Source organism: Dendropsophus ebraccatus, chromosome 15 (genome assembly GCF_027789765.1).
Source record: "Dendropsophus ebraccatus isolate aDenEbr1 chromosome 15, aDenEbr1.pat, whole genome shotgun sequence".
NCBI lineage: Eukaryota > Metazoa > Chordata > Amphibia > Anura > Hylidae > Dendropsophus > Dendropsophus ebraccatus.
In genome coordinates this window covers 23,271,733-23,289,792 of record NC_091468.1, presented here as the reverse complement: position 1 = coordinate 23,289,792, position 18,060 = coordinate 23,271,733, and the positions used below count along the sequence as shown (strand labels likewise).

Below are 18,060 nucleotides of genomic sequence, written 5' to 3'. Positions count from 1 at the left end.
TAGGGATCCCGGACAGAGTGTATAACGTGTATATACTCCGGCCAGGATTCTCTCAGCCTGCAGCAAAACATAAGTACCCCACTAATCACGGCCATTCGTGATTACCGTGGATCTTACTTTGTGTGAACATAGCTTCATACATGACAGGCTTAATTATAGTGGCTCAACAGACAGTATTATACATAAGATTAGATACCGCTGAGATGGTATATCTCCTAAGTAGGTGTACCAAGGCATTTCATATGTGATATTATACAACCCCTGGTAAAAAGTATGGAATCACCAGTCTTGGATGAGCACTCATTCAGACATTTCATGCTGTAAAACAAACTCAGATCAAAAACATGATACAATATTAAGGTCATTCCAAAGTGCAACTTGTTGGCTTTCAGGAACACTCAAAGAAATGAAGAGAAAACATTGTGGAAGTTAGTGAATGACACTTTTATTGACCAAGCACAGGGAAATAAATATGGAATCACTCAATTCTGAGGAAGAAAGTGTGGAATCACTCAAATTGGAGGTAGAAAAAAAGGACACACCCAGTCTATTTCCTTTCCCTAAATGGACACCTGCCCCAGATTAGATGTGCCCGTTAGTCTGCAGTTAAAAACACCTGCAGTCATGACACCTTGGAGGGCTGCTGGACGAAGTGGAGTGGCGAGAACCATGGCTCCAACAAAAGAAATGTTCCTTGAAACAAAAGAGAGGATTGTGAAACTTCTTGAAGAAGGTAACCCTTCACGCATGGTTGCTAAAGATGTGGGCTGTATTTAAGATATGGACCAAATACAAACAGCATGGAATGGTTGGTAAAGCCAAGCGTACTGGTAGACCAAGAAAGACATCAAAGCGTCAAGACAAACAACTTAAGGCCATTTGTCTTGAAAACCGAAAAAGTACAACTAAACAGATGAAGCACAAATGGGAGGAAGCTGGAGTCAATGTATGTGACCGAACCGTAAGAAATCGCCTAAAGGAGATGGGATTTCTATACAGGAAAGCTAAACGAAAACCAGCATTGACACCTAAACATAAAAAAACAAGACTCCAATTCAATTGAACAGATGTTTGGAGATGATGAAATAATTTTCCAAGATGACAATGCATCGTGCCATAGGGCAAAAACAGTGAAGGCATTCCTTGAAGAAAGACACATTCAGTCGATGTCATGGCCTGCAAATAGTCCAGATCTCAACCCAATTGAAAACCTGTGGTGGAGATTGAAAAAAATGGTCCACAAGAAGGCTCCAACCTGCAAAGCTGATCTGGCAACTGCTAACAAAGAGAGTTGGCACCAAATTGATGCAGAATACTGTTTGTCACTCATCAAGTCCATGCCTCAAAGACTGAAAGCTGTTATAAAAGCCAAAGGTGGTGCAACTAAATACTAGTGATGTATTTTGAATGGTCTTTTGTTTATGTGTTTTTCATGATTCCACACTTTTTTCCTCAGAATTGAGTGATTCCATATTTATTTCCCTGTGCTTGGTCAATAAAAGTGTCATTCACTAACTTCCACAATGTTTTCTCTTCATTTCTTTGAGTGTTCCTGAAAGCCAACAAGTTGCACTTTGGAATGACCTTAATATTGTATCATGTTTTTGATCTGAGTTTGTTTTACAGCATGAAATGTCTGAATGAGTGCTCATCCAAGACTGGTGATTCCATACTTTTTACCAGGGGTTGTATACTGAGCTGGTGTATCTAATCGTTATGCGAGATACTGCTCACCAAGCAGTGCATCTAAGACATTTTTGTGTGATACTATGGCTTGAAGTCGCGTATTTAAGCCAAGCATGTGTATCGACAGAGCTGCTGTATCTAAGCTAATCATGTGTTTTGCTGTCTGCTAAGCTGCTGTATCTTAGCCCTTAATGTATAATACTTTCTGCTAAACTGGTGTATCTAAGAGTATGAAATGTGATAATGTGATACTGGTGTATCTAAGCTCATGAAGTATACTGTCAACTGAGCTGCTGTATCTAAGAATTCAATGCTTCATACTATTTGCTAAGTTAGTGTATTAACCTAAATACTGTTTTTTGAACTGGTGTATCTAAGCTCTTTGTATGTGATACTGTCTCCTAAAAGTTTTATCTTTTATTTTTATACTTCTTTATCAACCTTTATTGGAAAACAATAGCGTACCTTATCAAAACCGTCACTTCATCCCTCCTCATAACCATTAAGCTAAACATATTGGGGGCGATTTATGAAAGGGTATAAATATACACCTGGTGTAAAATACCCACACTAGCCAATCACAGCTCAGCTTTCAGCTCTGGTAAAATATAAGAGGAGCTGTGATTGGTTGCTGTGGGCAGCTTACACCAGGTCTATATTTACACCCTTTCATAAATCTCCCCCATTGGGTTGTGCTGTATTATGAAGACTAGACAATGACCTCCATCTAAAGTTGACCAGAGTAGGGCTCTCTGGTTCAGGAGACAATCTGCATGTACCTACAGGGTCGGCTCCAGATATATGGGGGCCCCCAGAGGACAGATATACATTGGGGTCCTTATCTTTTAGAGATTATAATGGCCCCTAAGCCCCTCCAGCCCTGGTATCTGTCCAGGCTTATAACCACAGATATGCTAAAAAAAATGTAGCCAAAATTTTTTGTACATTTTTCAACTGAAATTCTGTCTGAAATCAAACAGAAAGCCCAATGTTCAGTCTTACACCCAAGGACGTATAAACACTTTATATTTACAAGAGAAAAGGACAACAATAAAAATTCTGAATCTTTGCCATAGAATGTTTTTTTCAGAAATACAGAATATTCAGACATTAGTCTTTACATCCATTCAAATCCCATATAAATAAGATTCATAGACATTGTGTCTTGCGGGTTTGAAGACTCTACAGGCTTCTCTCCTGTGTAGGGTGACTCCAAGTTGTACTCCATAGCTTCATGAACAAATTCTTTCAATAGTTCAGTCCCCTTCCCAATGTCATTTAGTAAAAAAAAAACATGGAAACATGGAGGATATGGAGTTAGGAAAAAGGATGGCACGAAAAAGCTTCCAAAAGTGAGTTGTGATAGTGAGCTTACAAGGACTGAGGAGATCTGAGGGCTGACGGGTCCAGAATACAGCAGAGAAGGTTCCTTTATTGTTGTAGGTTCCAGAAGAGTAACTGGGTGGTTGTCTGTACATTGACGGTTTCCTTTATATAGCGGCAGCCAAAGTCGCCATTGTGCCGATTGTCCCCCCGCCGTCTGTCTGTCTTGTGTAAAACTGTTCTAGAAAAAGACATAAGCACCGAAACATGTCTCTGACCTCCTATACATGGTGGATGCTGAGGTTACAGCTGCTGCGGGATGCCTTGTTCTTTATACCCTGCAAAGAAGTATACAGGTTGGTTAAAGGGTAGAAAGAGAGATGGAAAGATAGATAGATAGACAGACAGACTGATAGATAGATAGATAAATAGATAGATATGAGAGATAGATAGATATGAGATAGATAGATAGATAGATATGAGAGAGATAGATAGATAGATATGAGAGAGATAGATAGATATGAGATAGATAGATAGATAGATAGATAGATAGATAGATAGATAGATAGATAGATAGATATGAGATAGATAGATAGATAGATATGAGATAGATAGATATGAGATAGATAGATATGAGATAGATAGATAGGCTTTTGAAAGTATTCACCCCCCTTGGAACTCTCCTTGTTTTGCCAACTGTTTTCTTTTTATTGTGAAGCAAACAGCAAACAGGACAAAATAACAGAAAACTTCAGTCTGCAGACCTGATAACCCTCCTATAGTCAGTCATTTGTAGAAACACTTTTTTTGCGGCAATTACAGCTGCAAGTGGCTTTGAATAAGTCTCTGTAAGCTGTCACATATTGCCAAAAACTGCTCAAGCTTCTTCAAGTTATATCCCTGTGTAACAACCCCTAATGGAGCTTCCAGTGTAAGGAGAGGGGTTTCTGTTTGTTTCACCTTCTCATTTAGCGCAGTGCCTCCACATGAGTCTTGACAACAGCTTGTGTGGTATGCAGGAGGTTTTCACTCTTCTGCCAGGGGGTGACTCAGGAAACCCCCACCTTATGTTCAGCCACCTCCTCCCTGGCTCTTTTGAAAAAAAATGTCTGACACCCTTTTAATGTTGTTGGAGCCTCTGGGCCTTTACTATTTTGTGCAGATACAGCACACATAATTCAGATAAAAAAAAATTAAATACAGGCTATAATATAACACAATAGGTAAAAAGCCAGGGGGGGGGGGGTAAGTACTTTCACAACCCATGATAGAGAGAGAGAGAGAGAGAGAGAGAGAGGTGACAGATAGATATGAGATAGATAGATACCACCTACCTTGAGAGACTGTGAAACAAGTGAAGTAAGGATATCATCAGAAAGAATCATAAAAAAAGAAGAGAAAATAGAGGAAATGGTGAATACAAAAGGTGGAAATCAGGCTGGATATTCATGTAAGAACATAACAGGCAGTAATACCAACAGTGACCAGCCCCAGATCTTACTTACACATATATTGCTTTTACACCTCCATACATACTCTCCTTGGCTGGCAGATCATATACACACTAGCCTTTTTAGAGGTGGGCCAGCGTAAATTTTCTTGAAAAGTACAAAGCAGGAGCTTAAACATTCAGACTAACCATTCAGACCCTACCAAGATCCCTAAACATTAGCGAAGCCCAGAGCCCTCTGCCTAGAAAGCACATCATAGAGAGCTTTGCATCCTTTGCTTCCTGCCAGCTGAATTCATTATTTATGTTGCTTTTACCACTAGGGGGAGCTCCTTAAACATAAATGTAAAAATAAGAACAGTAGAAATTCAAAGGCAGTGAGCTCCCCCTAGAGGCGGTTGCGGACAAAACAAATATAACATCTTTACTGCAGTATGAAGTCTGTAGTGACATGTACTGCTTACAAGGCATTATTTTTCCAATAATAAAGAAAATCAAGGTGTTAAAAATCCTATTCCGTTTTATTAAAACCATCACAGGCTTTTACTTACCCAATATCTCAAGAATCATAAATAAAAAAAAAAAAATTGGCTAGTGATATATACATCATTTCTGCATTGCTGGGGGGAAAAGTGGACAAAATCATTAATGGTGGTGCAAAATCATTGACTAGGGTTGAAAATGGGGGAAACCGTTTTTACTGTTTTAGCGGCACAGTAAGAATCGTGCTATAACTGTGCATGACACTAGGGGTGCATTATTTGGGGCACTATGAGCGGGGGGGAAAGTAGGGATAGTCCTGGAAATGCTCAATGTTTCTCCAACAGATTCTGCAAAGAGTCATGGTGGAGAGACGGATGGAGAAGGGAAACAGAACAATTTGGAGAAAAGTCACTGGATGTAACTGTACTGTATTCAGTGGTATCTACCAATATAATGATTGTATGGAGGGATACTGGCCGTTGTGTAGTAGTTATTATTTAGTGACAATATGGTGGTATTATTCAGTCATTATATGTGGAACTGGGCGAACTTTATTATCTGTCCCTTGTTTGCCTTGGAATAGTGAATATTGTTCTGTTACAGTGATATGGTAATATTCTTTGCCCCTTACATTATTTGATAACTTTAGGACAGTATTATTCATCAGAATACTATCATATATAGAACACTATATTATGAATAGAGTCCGTGATACAGTGTATCAAGGGAGGCACTGTATCTAAGCCTGTCATATTTTATATGTGATAAAGGGCAATTGTGGAAGCTGAGTAACTTAACTTTTTTCTACAATTATTAATCCTAAGGTTGTATTAGATGGCCCGACGCTTGCTTATTGATCCTGTTAGAGGGTTCAATAATCACGTGGGTGGGGCTATACAGACATCTGCCGAGTAACACCCATTAGGGTGCGTTTACACAGAAAGATTTATCTGACAGATTTTGGCTTTGGCTTCAAAGATCTGTCAGATAAATCTGTCTGTGTAAATGCACCATTACATGGAGCAATGAGATTTGTTGAACGACAGTAATCAGCCGATAAGCAAACGATTGCTCGTTCCTCGGCTGATCCTTGGCTTTAATACATAGAGTGATATCTGCTCAATACGGCCTGGTTCGGCACATAATCGCTGCATGTAATAGGGCCTTTATGCGAGTTTTCTAAGTTAAAGCAGCGCGGCTCTGTCTGATGTGAATTTACCAAAAATGAGGCGGAGGGAGCGCTGTTTGTGGTTTGTCTGACAGACATAATGACTTGAAGACTCCTTGTAATTAGCGCTAATCCGGTTATCAGCAGCATTAAGTAAAGTGCTAAAGTGCTGTCACATCACCGCTGCGTAATTGCCTTTTTCCCTTTGTAGGAACCTCACATATATTAAAGGAAGTTATCACAGATTAGTGCGCTTATTTACTCCAATATCTGAGCAATCAGAGCGGCCATAAATGTCTTTAAAGGGCTAGACCAGAGAAAAAAAAATCTAATTAACTGGTGTCAGGAAGTTATACAGATTTGTAAATTAAATCTATTTAAAAATGTTCCAGTACTTATGAGCTGCTGTATGTCTTGCAGGGAGTGCTGTATTCTTTAGTCATACACAGTACTCTCTGCTGCCATCTCTGTCCATGTCAGCAACTATCCAGAGTAGTAGAGGTTTTCTATGGGGATTTGCTACTGCTTTGGACAGTTACTGACATGGACAGAGGTGGCAGCAGAGAGCACTGTGTCAGACTGGAAAGAATACACCACTTCCTGCAGGACATACAGCAGCTTATAAGTACTGGAAGACTTGAGATTTTAAAATAGAAGTAATTTACAAATCAATGCCAGTTGATCTTAAAACATTTTTTTCTATATTATTCTATATTTTTAAATATCAGAGACCTCTATAAGAAGACATGCCTAACCTCTAGGGGGCACTGTGTCAGGGAGAATCTAGGACTGATCATGGGGCTGATGGGGCCTGATGCAGCTGAAGCTGAGTGAAAAAGAATCCTAGGTCACAGGGGTCTCATCTGAGGTATGACAATACTCTGGGGTTTGTATTTATTCTGGGGTCTGTATTTAATGTGGTATATGGTCTGGGGGTCTTTATTTAATGTGGTACATGGTGTGGGGTCTGTATTTGTTCTTTAGTCTAAATTTATTTTGAGAGCCTGGACTAAAGTCTGGATTAATTTTGAGGACTGATTCTGGGTCTGTATTCATCTTATGGTCTGGGGACATTTTTGGCGGAGCGCTAAAGTCAGAATTATTTTAGGGTCTGACTTACATGTAGTTTTTATATAGGCTTTGTCTGGGGTCTGTATTGTGGTATATATTAGGGTCTGACCTGGGGTCTGGTCTTATTCTGTTATTTGAATCTAGGGTCTGTACTGATTCAGGAGCCTGAAATTATTTTTGGATTTTGTTCTTATTTTGGAGTCTGAATCAGGGGTCTATATTTATATTTATTTGGTTTTAAATGTTTTTTGGAGTCAGATGTATGGAATGTTGTCATTTTGGGGACTGGCCAAGAGTCTTTATATATATATATATATATATATATATATATATATATATATATATATATATATTGGGTATATGAAGTCTGTATCTATGTTAGGATCTAGGGTCAGTATAACTTTTTTTCATGTCGGGGTCTGGTCTAGTGTCTAGTGTTTTCGGAGTCTGGGGAATCATGGGAATGTGTATATTTCACGCTTTGGTGTCTGAATTTATTTTTGAGGCTGAGCCCTGTGTTTTTGTCTGGTTTGTATTTGTATTTATTTTAGGATTGGTATTTTATTTTTTGATTATTGATTTAGGGATCTAGTCTTGGGTCTAAATTTTGTTGGGTTATGAATTTATTTTGGGGGCTAGGGTTTGTCTTTCTTTTAGAGTCTATTGTCTGGTCTGGGGTCTGATTTTAATTTAAAGTCTGATCTGCAGAATACATTCATTTCAGAGTTTATAGTCTGTATTTACTTTAGGATTAAGAGTCTCTTTTGATGTCTGAAGGATGTATTAATTTGGGGGGGTTGGGTTCAGAATTTTTTATTGGGGGCTATTGATTCTGGTCTGTATTCATTTTAGGGAGCTTCATTCATTTTGGGGGTCTGCTGTAAGGTCTGTATTCATTTTGGGGTCTGGTCTAGGGTCTATATTCATTTTGGAGTGTGGTCTAGGGTCTGTATTTTGGGGTCTGCTCTGGGGTCTGTATTCATTTTGGGGTCTGCTTTAGGGTCTGTATTCCTTTTGCAGTCTGGTCTAGGGTCTGTATTTCTTTTGCAGTCTGGTCTAGGGTCTGTATTCATTTTGGGGTCTGGTCTAGGGTCTGTATTCATTTTGGAGTGTGGTCTAGGGTCTGTATTTTGGGGTCTGCTCTGGGGTCTGTATTCATTTTGGGGTCTGCTTTAGGGTCTGTATTCCTTTTGCAGTCTGGTCTAGGGTCTGTATTTCTTTTGCAGTCTGGTCTAGGGTCTGTATTCATTTTGGGGTCTGGTCTAGGGTCTGTATTCATTTTGGGGTCTGGTCTAGGGTCTGTATTCATTTTGGGGTCTGCTCTAGGGTCTATATTTTAGGGTCTGGTCTAGGGTCTGTATTCATTTTGGGGTCTGCTCTAGGGTCTGTACTTATTTTGGGGTCTGGTCTAGGGTCTTTTGCAAAGAGGGACATGTGCGCCGCGGTCCCCATAGCCACGCCCCCATAGCGACCCTCCATAGCCACGCCCCCATAGCGACCCTCCATAGCCACACCCCCATAGCAACCCTCCATAGCCACTCCCCTACAGTCACCACATGCTGCTGACTGAATATTGCCCTATACAGAATCCAATCCCCCCAAAAATGCCCTATATAGTATCCAATCCCCCATTATAGCGCCCCACATAGTATCCAATCCCCCCAATAGTGCCACACATAGTATCCAATCCCCCACATAGTATCCAATGCCCCCATATAGTGCCCCACATAGTATCCAATGCCCCATAAAGTGCCCCACATAGTAGCCAATGTCCCAATATAGTGCCCCACATAGTAGCCTATGCCCCCATATAGTGCCCCACATAGTAGCCAATGCTCCTAGATAGTGCCCCACATAGTAGCCAATGCCCCCATATAGTGCCTCACATAGTAGCCAATCCCCATATAGTGCCCCACATAGTAGCCAATCCCCATATAGTGCCCCACATAGTAGCCAATGCCCCATATAGTGCCCACATAGTAGATAATGCCCCCATATATGCCCCACATAGCCATTCCCCCATATAGTGCCCACATAGTAGCCAATGCCCCCATATATGCCCCACATAGTATCCAATCCCCCATATAGTGCCCCACATAGTAGCCAATCCCCCCATATAGTGCCCTACATAGTAGCCAATGCCCCCATATAGTGCCCCACATAGTAGCCAATGTCCCCATATAGTGCCCCACATAGTAGCCAATGCCCCATATAGTGCCCCACATAGTAGCCTATGCCCCCATATAGTGCCCCACATAGTAGCCAATTCCCCATATAGTGCCCCACATAGTAGCCAATTCCCCCATATAGTGCCCCACATAGTAGCCAATGCCCCATATAGTGCCCACATAGTAGCCAATGCCCCCATATATGCCCCACATAGTAGCCAATGCCCCCATATAGTGCCCCACATAGTAGCCAATTCCCCCATATAGTGCCCCACATAGTAGCCAATTCCCCCATATAGTGCCCCTCATATTATCCAATCCCCCATATAGTGCCCCTCATATTATCCAATCCCCCATATAGTGCCCACATAGTAGCCAATCCCCCTATATAGTGGCCAATCCCCCATATAGCGCCCCACATAGTAGGCAATCCTCCCATTTGTGTGGCCCGACCAGAAAAACAATAAACCAGTAACTCACCTGTCCGCCGGTCTCAGCAGCTCCTCTCCCGACAGAGCGCGCACTCCTGTCATCCTCCGGGGTGGGCAGCGGGGTATACAGACACTGACTGTGCCGGAAGTAATTCATGATAGAGGCTGCAGGTCACTTCCGGCACCAGGGCCGCCAACAGGGCATTACTGGCAGTACAGGTGTATGGGGCCCGGCCTATGGGGGGGCCCGGGTCTCCCACACACTTCACTTTTATGAGAAGCCTGGTATACAGTGTCCATATTAGGACATAGTCGGTGTACTCTCCCAGGTGACAGGAAGATGCAGCGGGCCCCCTCTCCTCTCTCCTCCCTCCCCCTCCCTCCCAGCTGTGACGTCTGTTCCCTCCAGTATACAGCTCTGCAGTCGGGGCAAAGGAGGAGGGGCTGCAGGCTGCTGACTGGGAGCAGAGACTTCACTCACTGGGGGCCTCAAGGATTAAAAGTAAGTGTGTATGTGAGACAGTGTGTATGTGAGACAGTGTGTATGTGAGAGAGAGTGTATGTGAGAGAGAGTGTATGTGAGAGAGAGTGTATGTGAGACAGTGTGCGAGAGAGTGTGTAGTGTGTGTCACTGATATCTGTATCTGAGCTATAGACGTGTCACTGATATCTGTATCTGAGCTATAGACGAGTCACTGATATCCGTATCTGAGCTATAGACGTGTCACTGATATCCGTATCTGAGCTATAGACGTGTCACTGATATCCGTATCTGAGCTATAGACGTGTCACTGATATCCGTATCTGAGCTATAGACGTGTCACTGATATCCGTATCTGAGCTATAGACGTGTCACTGATATCCGTATCTGAGCTATAGACGTGTCACTGATATCCGTATCTGAGCTATAGACGTGTCACTGATATCCGTATCTGAGCTATAGACGTGTCACTGATATCCGTATCTGAGCTATAGACGTGTCACTGATATCCGTATCTGAGCTATAGACGAGTCACTGATATCTGTATCTGAGCTATAGACGTGTCACTGATATCTGTATCTGAGCTATAGACGTGTCACTTATAATCTGTATCTGAGTTATAGACGTTTCACTGATATCCGTATCTGAGCTATAGACGTGTCACTTATAATCTGTATTTGAGCTATAGACGTGTCACTGATATCCGTATCTGAGCTATAAACGTGTCACTCATATCTGTATCTGAGCTATAGACGTGTCACTTATAATCTGTATTTGAGCACTGTATCACTGGGGGCCTCAAGGATAAAAAGTGTGTGTGTGAGAGTGTGTGTGTTTGAGCCCCTGATCATATATCTGTGCAATCTGCATATGTGTGCTTCTGGATGAATGTGTGTGTGTCTGTCTGTGTGCTAGTAGAGGTATATATGTCATCTGCATGTGTTTGTATCTTGGTAATCTGCATGTGTGTTTCTGCATCTATGTCATGTGGCTGTCTGTGTAGAGGTATATATGGAATCTGCATGTGTGTGTCTGCATCTATGCTATGTGTCTGCAGAGGTATATATGGAATCTGCATGTGTGTGTCTGCATCTATGCTATGTGGCTGCAGAGGTATATATGGAATCTGCATGTGTGTCTGCATCTATGCTATGTGGCTGCAGAGGTATATATGGAATCTGCATGTGTGTCTGTGTAGAGGTATATATGGAATCTGCATGTATGTGTCTGTGTAGAGGTATATATGGAATCTGCATGTGTGTATCTGCATCTATGCTATGTGTCTGTGTAGAGGTATATATGGAATCTGCATGTGTGTATCTGCATCTATGCTATGTGTCTGTGTAGAGCAGGGGTGGGGAACCTCCGGCCCGCGGGCCGCATCCGGCCCCTGAGACCTCCCGATGCGGCCCGCGGCCCGCAGCTCCCCTGTGATGCTCGCCGCTCTGCTGGGGAAGAAGCCGGCATACACCGCATCCTCCGGTGTCTGTGACAGCTGGCGGACACCGGAGGATGCTGTCTGTGCCGGCTTCTTCCCCAGCAGAGCGGCGCGTGTCTTCAGTCTCCTGCGGGCCGCGCGCGATGACGTCATTTCATCGCGCGCCGCCTGCAGGAGAAGACCGGCACAGAGGACCTGGGAGAGAAGAGGACCTGGACTGCGTGGGAGCGGAGGTAAGGTGAGTGGGATGTTTATTTTTTTATTTGGGGGTTAACTAGGATCCCAGGGACATGATTGATGGGGGGGACAACTAGGCTACCAGGGACATGACTGATGGGGGGGACAACTAGGCTACCAGGGACATGACTGATGGGGGGGACAACTAGGCTACCAGGGACATGCCTGATGGGGGGGGGGGGGAATAACTAGGCTACCAGAGACATGACTGAGGGGGGGGGGGAATAACTAGGCTACCAGGGACATGCCTGATGGGGGGGGGGGGAATAACTAGGCTACCAGAGACATGACTGATGGGGGGGGGAATAACTAGGCTACCAGGGACATAACTGATGGGGGGGGGGACAACTAGGCTACCAGGGACATGCCTGATGGGGGTTAACTAGGCTACCAGGGACATGCCTGATGGGGGGGGGGGGAATAACTAGGCTACCAGGGACATGCGTGATGGGGGGGGGGACAACTAGGCCACCAGGGACATGACTGATGGGGGGGACAACTAGGCTACCAGGGACATGACTGATGGGGGGGACAACTAGGCTACCAGAGACATGACTGATGGGGGGGGACAACTAGGCTACCAGGGACATGACTGATGGGGGGGGGACAACTAGGCTACCAGGGACATGACTGATGGGGGGATAACTAGGCCACCAGGGACATGACTGATGGGGGAGACAACTAGGCTACCAGAGACATGACTGATGGGGGGGGAATAACTAGGCTACCAGGGACATGACTGATGGGGGGGGAATAACTAGGCTACCAGGGACATGACTGATGGGGGGGGGACAACTAGGCTACCAGGGACATGACTGATGGGGGGGACAACTAGGCTACCAGAGACATGACTGATGGGGGGGGAATAACTAGGCTACCAGGGACATGCCTGATGGGGGTTAACTAGGCTACCAGGGACATGACTTGGGGGTTAACTAGACTACAAGGGGCATCACTGGGGGTTAACTACAATAGCAGGGGCACTAGGGGAACAATACTATGCCTTGTCCTGCGTGCTGCAAACCCCCGCTACTAACTGCCGCGCACGGTATGCGGCCCTCGAATGATTTTATTAATGCCCGACCGGCCCTCGACATGGAAAAGGTTCCCCACCCCTGGTGTAGAGGTATATATGGAATCTGCATGTGTGTATCTGCATCTATGCTATGTGTCTGTGTAGAGGTATATACGGAATCTGCATGTGTGTGTCTGCATCTATGCTATGTGTCTGTGTAGAGGTATATACGGAATCTGCATGTGTGTGTCTGCATCTATGCTGTGTCTGTGTATATATGGAATCTGCATGTGTGTGTCTGCATCTATGCTATGTGTCTGTGTAGAGGTATATATATATGGAACCTGCATGTGTTTGTATCTGTGTAATTTCTCTATGTTGGTATATTTGTACATCTTGTAATGTGCCTATATGTGTGTATACATGTATTGTGGATCTATATGTATCTGTGTGAGTGTGTGTGCATATATGTGTGTATCTGCCTATTTGTACAGTATGGGTTTGTGCATCTATTGTCTATATATATTAAAGGAGAATTCAGGCAAAACATTATTGTGATTATGATGTGTCAGTATTATTTGTGGAAAAAAACATGACATTTTTCAGCCATTCTTTTATAAAACAATAGTTATTTTTAAGGCTGAAAACATGACTTAATTGACTTGTAATGTAACACATATTATGGGCTTTAAATAGCCAAACGTATGTCTTGAGCTGAAGATTTTTTGGATTAATGTCTTTGGTAAGGTGGGGGCCCAGACAAGTTGGCAGTATGGGGGCCTGGAATTCCTGATGGCGGCCCTGTCCGGCACAGTCAGTGTCTGTATACCCCGCTGCCCGCCCCGGAGGATGACGGGAGTGCGCTCTCTGCCGGGAGAGGAGCTGCTGGGACCGGCGGACAGGTGAGTTACTGGTTTATTGTTTTTTTCGGTGGGGCCACATATAATGCGGGACACGGGGGGGCCGTTCCGGGACAGCACCCCGAAAACAGTACTGTCCCACGGAATCCGGGACAGTTGGGAGCTATGTATATGCTTAGTGACCAGGTGACCAAAGATACAGTGGATCCTCAAAGCTTTTAAAATGGCTGACTGACAATAGTATTGTATTCTATTCCCCATCACAGTAAGAAGAGCAGCTCTGAAGCACACACTGCGGATCTAATGAATGACACACTGTGCAGACAAACAGGACCCATTATGACCATATGTAGTTCCGGCATTTATAACCTCTCTGCTCGCAATCTTATGCCCCAGGAATCACTTCCCTGTCTCCACAGGGCATCCTGGCACTCATGTTGCTGGTGATCTGCCTGTAATCTATCCACAGAAAAGATGCTGGAAAATATTTTTTTAAAGAGTTAATCTTCTTCCGTACCTTCTCTTAGATTTATCGTCATGACAACCAACAGGGATAAAACAGTGTAAAATTAGATCTCTATGTTTGGAGAATCGCGTCCTCCTGCTCTGGCGCTGGGCGGCAACAAATAATTCCCAGCACTGATGTCAGAGACGGGATGTTTCAGAACTCACAGGGATGAGAAATCTCAAGAAGAAGAAGCTGGATGTGCAGCAACGAGAGATCAACATTGCTTCATTACTGTAACTTCAGGCCTTAAAGGGCTATTCCAGAAGCTCAATGATCCATGCACTGGAATACTCACCCATGAACCTAACATTCTCTTTAGCCCAAGCTTCCTGATTCACGAAAAGATTGTCGGAACTACAAGACCGACAAGGGGCAAAAGAAACACTCATTTAGCTACTAAATGGGCCATGTAAGAAGGCCTTAAGGAATATATTTCTGTTTCCTGACTTCCAGTGCTTAAAGGGGTTGTCTAGTTTATAAACCCTTCATCTATACACCATGTTAGGGAATTCAGAGTTAATAAAGGGGGTCTTCAGTTTTGAATCCTCATCTCTTGGCCAAGTTAGAAAGTTTGCAATTACAAAGACCTCCTCTCACTGTTGAGGACCTGTCCTGTCCTTCCTTACACGAGGCAATGGACACTGTGTAATGCTTTATTATCACCTGTGGTGGTACTGCAGAGAAAGTGAACGCTTAATAACAGGTTTTCTTAACCTTCTCCCGCCGCTCCACAGTAAATTAACGTCGCTGCAGCCTATGCCTGATGCTGCAGGGATGTTAATTTACGATCCAGGATGACACAGGCACAGGAGCGGGTCCCCGACTATCAGTGATAGCCGGGGACCCGCAACAAATCTCTGCGCTCTGGTGCTGAGAGTTAACCCTATAGATACTGCGGTCAGTACAACCGCAGCATCTATAGGGCTCCAGATAGAGAATTCTCCCTCTGCAGAGGGAGAATTCTCTGCCCGTGTCCATCGGGGCTCTGCAAAGTGATCACAGAGCCCCGAAGGTAGCCATGGAACCAGAAGCCTCAGGCTTCTGGTTTCCTGGCTATGGAGGCCGGCAGGGGGAGGAAAGGCAGGGCGCCCACCGGGCGCACGGCCGTGAGCTCTGCCCCTCCCCTCTTTCCCCTGCCGCTGTCACAAGATTGTAACAGCGGCAGGGGACAAAGGAGAGGGGGCAGACACAGGGACATCAGCTTATGGGATCATTATAATCCCATAAGCTGATATCCTAAAACGATCTGGGCATTGAGGCATCAACGACCCCAGGTCGCGAAAGGGTTAAACAGATCACATATGATCACAGGGGGTCCAAGCAGGGAAACACTGCAGTGTTCCAGGACCCTGCTTGTGTAAGTCTTTTGCCACCTGGTTAAAGGTAACTCTTTCAGGTGTCACTCTTTGGGATGATGGGTGCTTTTTCGTACCATCGCCATACGGTGTCTTACTCTCCCCTATCTGTCTGAAAGGGTTAACTTCTGTACTCCATTGTTCACTGTTAGACCAATCACAGATGCAGGTACCTCACACACAAACCACCAACTACACTTCTCCCCTCTATTTTCTCTACACTGTCCACACCAATAGGAGGTTAGACCAGGTCACCCTTATATAAGGTTAGTTACTTCCTGGTCGGAGGTCTTTTGTCTAGTGGTTGGTGGAGAGAGCAAGACATGCAGAGTTCCTGCTGCAGCATATTCCCGGTCCTGGCCCAGGGCCAGAGCCCTTTTCAGGAACTACAGAAACAGTTTTTCTGTAAGAGAGACTCTTAACACAAGATGCACTGCTAAACCCAAAGGTGGGGTAACCGTCCTCTGGGTTAACCTTGTCTATACCAGGGATCCTTCTTCACTAGTCAGGACAATCTACAAGAGGTCAAGAGATTGATCCCCAGTAGGACAAAGAGCCTAAGCTGACATATCCTACTGATCTTCGCTTGACTACCTTGGGAAGCCTTCAGGAGTTAGCTACACCCAGTTGTATAGTCCTGGGACTCGTACCAGGATTCTCTATCATTTAATCATTCTCTAAGTATCCTGGCAGAGTACACTACTACAAGACAAGGTTCCCTATACCTCTAAGTCAAACTACACTTTTTCCTATCAACTTTTATTTCAAGTCACTACCTCAAGCACAACTGTCACCTACAACTGCACCTAGTGAGCTATTTGTTACTATAACCTGTATGGCACTGAGGTTTCCATCTATTTAAGTGTCATGCTCATTCTTTCCCCGCACCTGCGTGCCTGTGTGTCCGGGGGTGGGTAACGCCACTCCTGGCCACTGTGACAAGTGTTACAGATAAAACACCAAATGCAGACATGTGTTTGCTGATCCTGCAGTATCCAGAGCCAGAGTGTCATCTTGGGCCAGTGCCTATTCCTGAGCTGCTATACTGTTCCAGTTTTCTTCTGTTCTAGATCCAGCTTAGCATGTCTTGCGAAGTTCACCAGAGGCATGACCACCTGAGGGAACCAGCCTGTCCATGCTGAGGAGTCATTCACACAAGTCTTCCTAGGTCCTGCAATCCGCAGTGTTCCAGTTTACAGTCAGAGGTTGGAGAAGTGCTTTTCGCCTACGTGCCCCTCTTCAAGCCACTGAGCCCTATCGGACTAGGGTTGAAAGTCAACTCCTACCAGTGTTCCGCCTGTTGCCCATACTGCTGGATGTGCCGCTGGGCATACTTATCTCAGCTTGATAACTCTCTACTGTGAATACCGTTTTTTTTTTTCAACCTAAAGGTTTTTTTCTCAACCCAAGGTTGTCAGTACCCTCTTCCAGCAGAGTACCTTATATAATGGACAGTGCCCCTCCAGGTAGTCCGCCCTGTAAGTCTTGTTAAGTCTACTGTCAGTCACCTAAGAGATTGTTACTCCCTAAACTTTCTTGTAAGTGATCAAAATCAAAGCTTACTTTTCCCTAAAGCCACAAACCTCCGTCTACCTGATATTGCAGTGATTTCAGTATTCTTGAAGTGCAACTGCTAACAGATCAAATCTCAAGCTAACCGCATCTTGTGAACAAGGATTTTGCCGGCAAATTGTGTTGTAATTTATAAAAGACTGGTTAGAAAAGTCATTCTACCACTGATCTCTCAGCGTTTCAGCCTCATATCATCACATCATAGGAGGGGGTACTAGGAACACTTTACACACTTTATCCCACATACAGCTTCTGGGTTACCACAACTTTGTTATTATCTTATAGTTAAGGGACCCTTCTAATAAGTGAAAAATATTTCCCCTAACAACAGGTAGCAGGAAAGTGAGATACCTAGTAACCAAGACTTTAGGGTTTTTGGGATCTAGGTAAGAAGTAATTTCTTGGTAAATTAATTAATTTACAAATTTGACCACACCCTGCTCCCCAGTGCCTGCCACTGTGCCTGTATACGCATATGGTGGACACAGAGGGCAGGGTATGGTCACATGCTCCTCCTTGTCAGACATCTTATGGACAGAATCACCACAGAGCAGGACAGCACAGCCTGGAGGAGGGGAGTCTGATTTTAGCTCTATGATGTACACAGGCTGTAAGTATATACAGTGACTACACTTACTAATACTGTACACTGAACAATTTTACTTTAAAGTAGCCAACCCCATTAAGTGATAATACCTATTTGTCTGCTGTCACCACTAGGGGGAGCCGCTCACATACACATTCTTACAATTAGTAGTACTCAGTTCAGTGAAAGCCATATATTATTTTATTTCAGTTCGCTCCCCTTGTGGTG

The 18,060-nt window shown here is 44.1% G+C and overlaps 1 protein-coding gene across 1 annotated transcript in view; it reads right to left on the bottom strand.

Moving 5' to 3' along the window:
* Positions 1-1,647: 1,647 nt before the first annotated feature.
* STUM (stum, mechanosensory transduction mediator homolog) overlaps positions 1,648-18,060 on the bottom strand; it is a 51,195-nt gene continuing 34,782 nt past the window's right edge. The window contains exon 3 of the mRNA XM_069954768.1: positions 1,648-3,347. Within this exon, the coding sequence (XP_069810869.1) occupies positions 3,313-3,347 (35 nt within the window). The 3' untranslated portion in view covers positions 1,648-3,312. The remainder of the gene's footprint in view (positions 3,348-18,060) is intronic.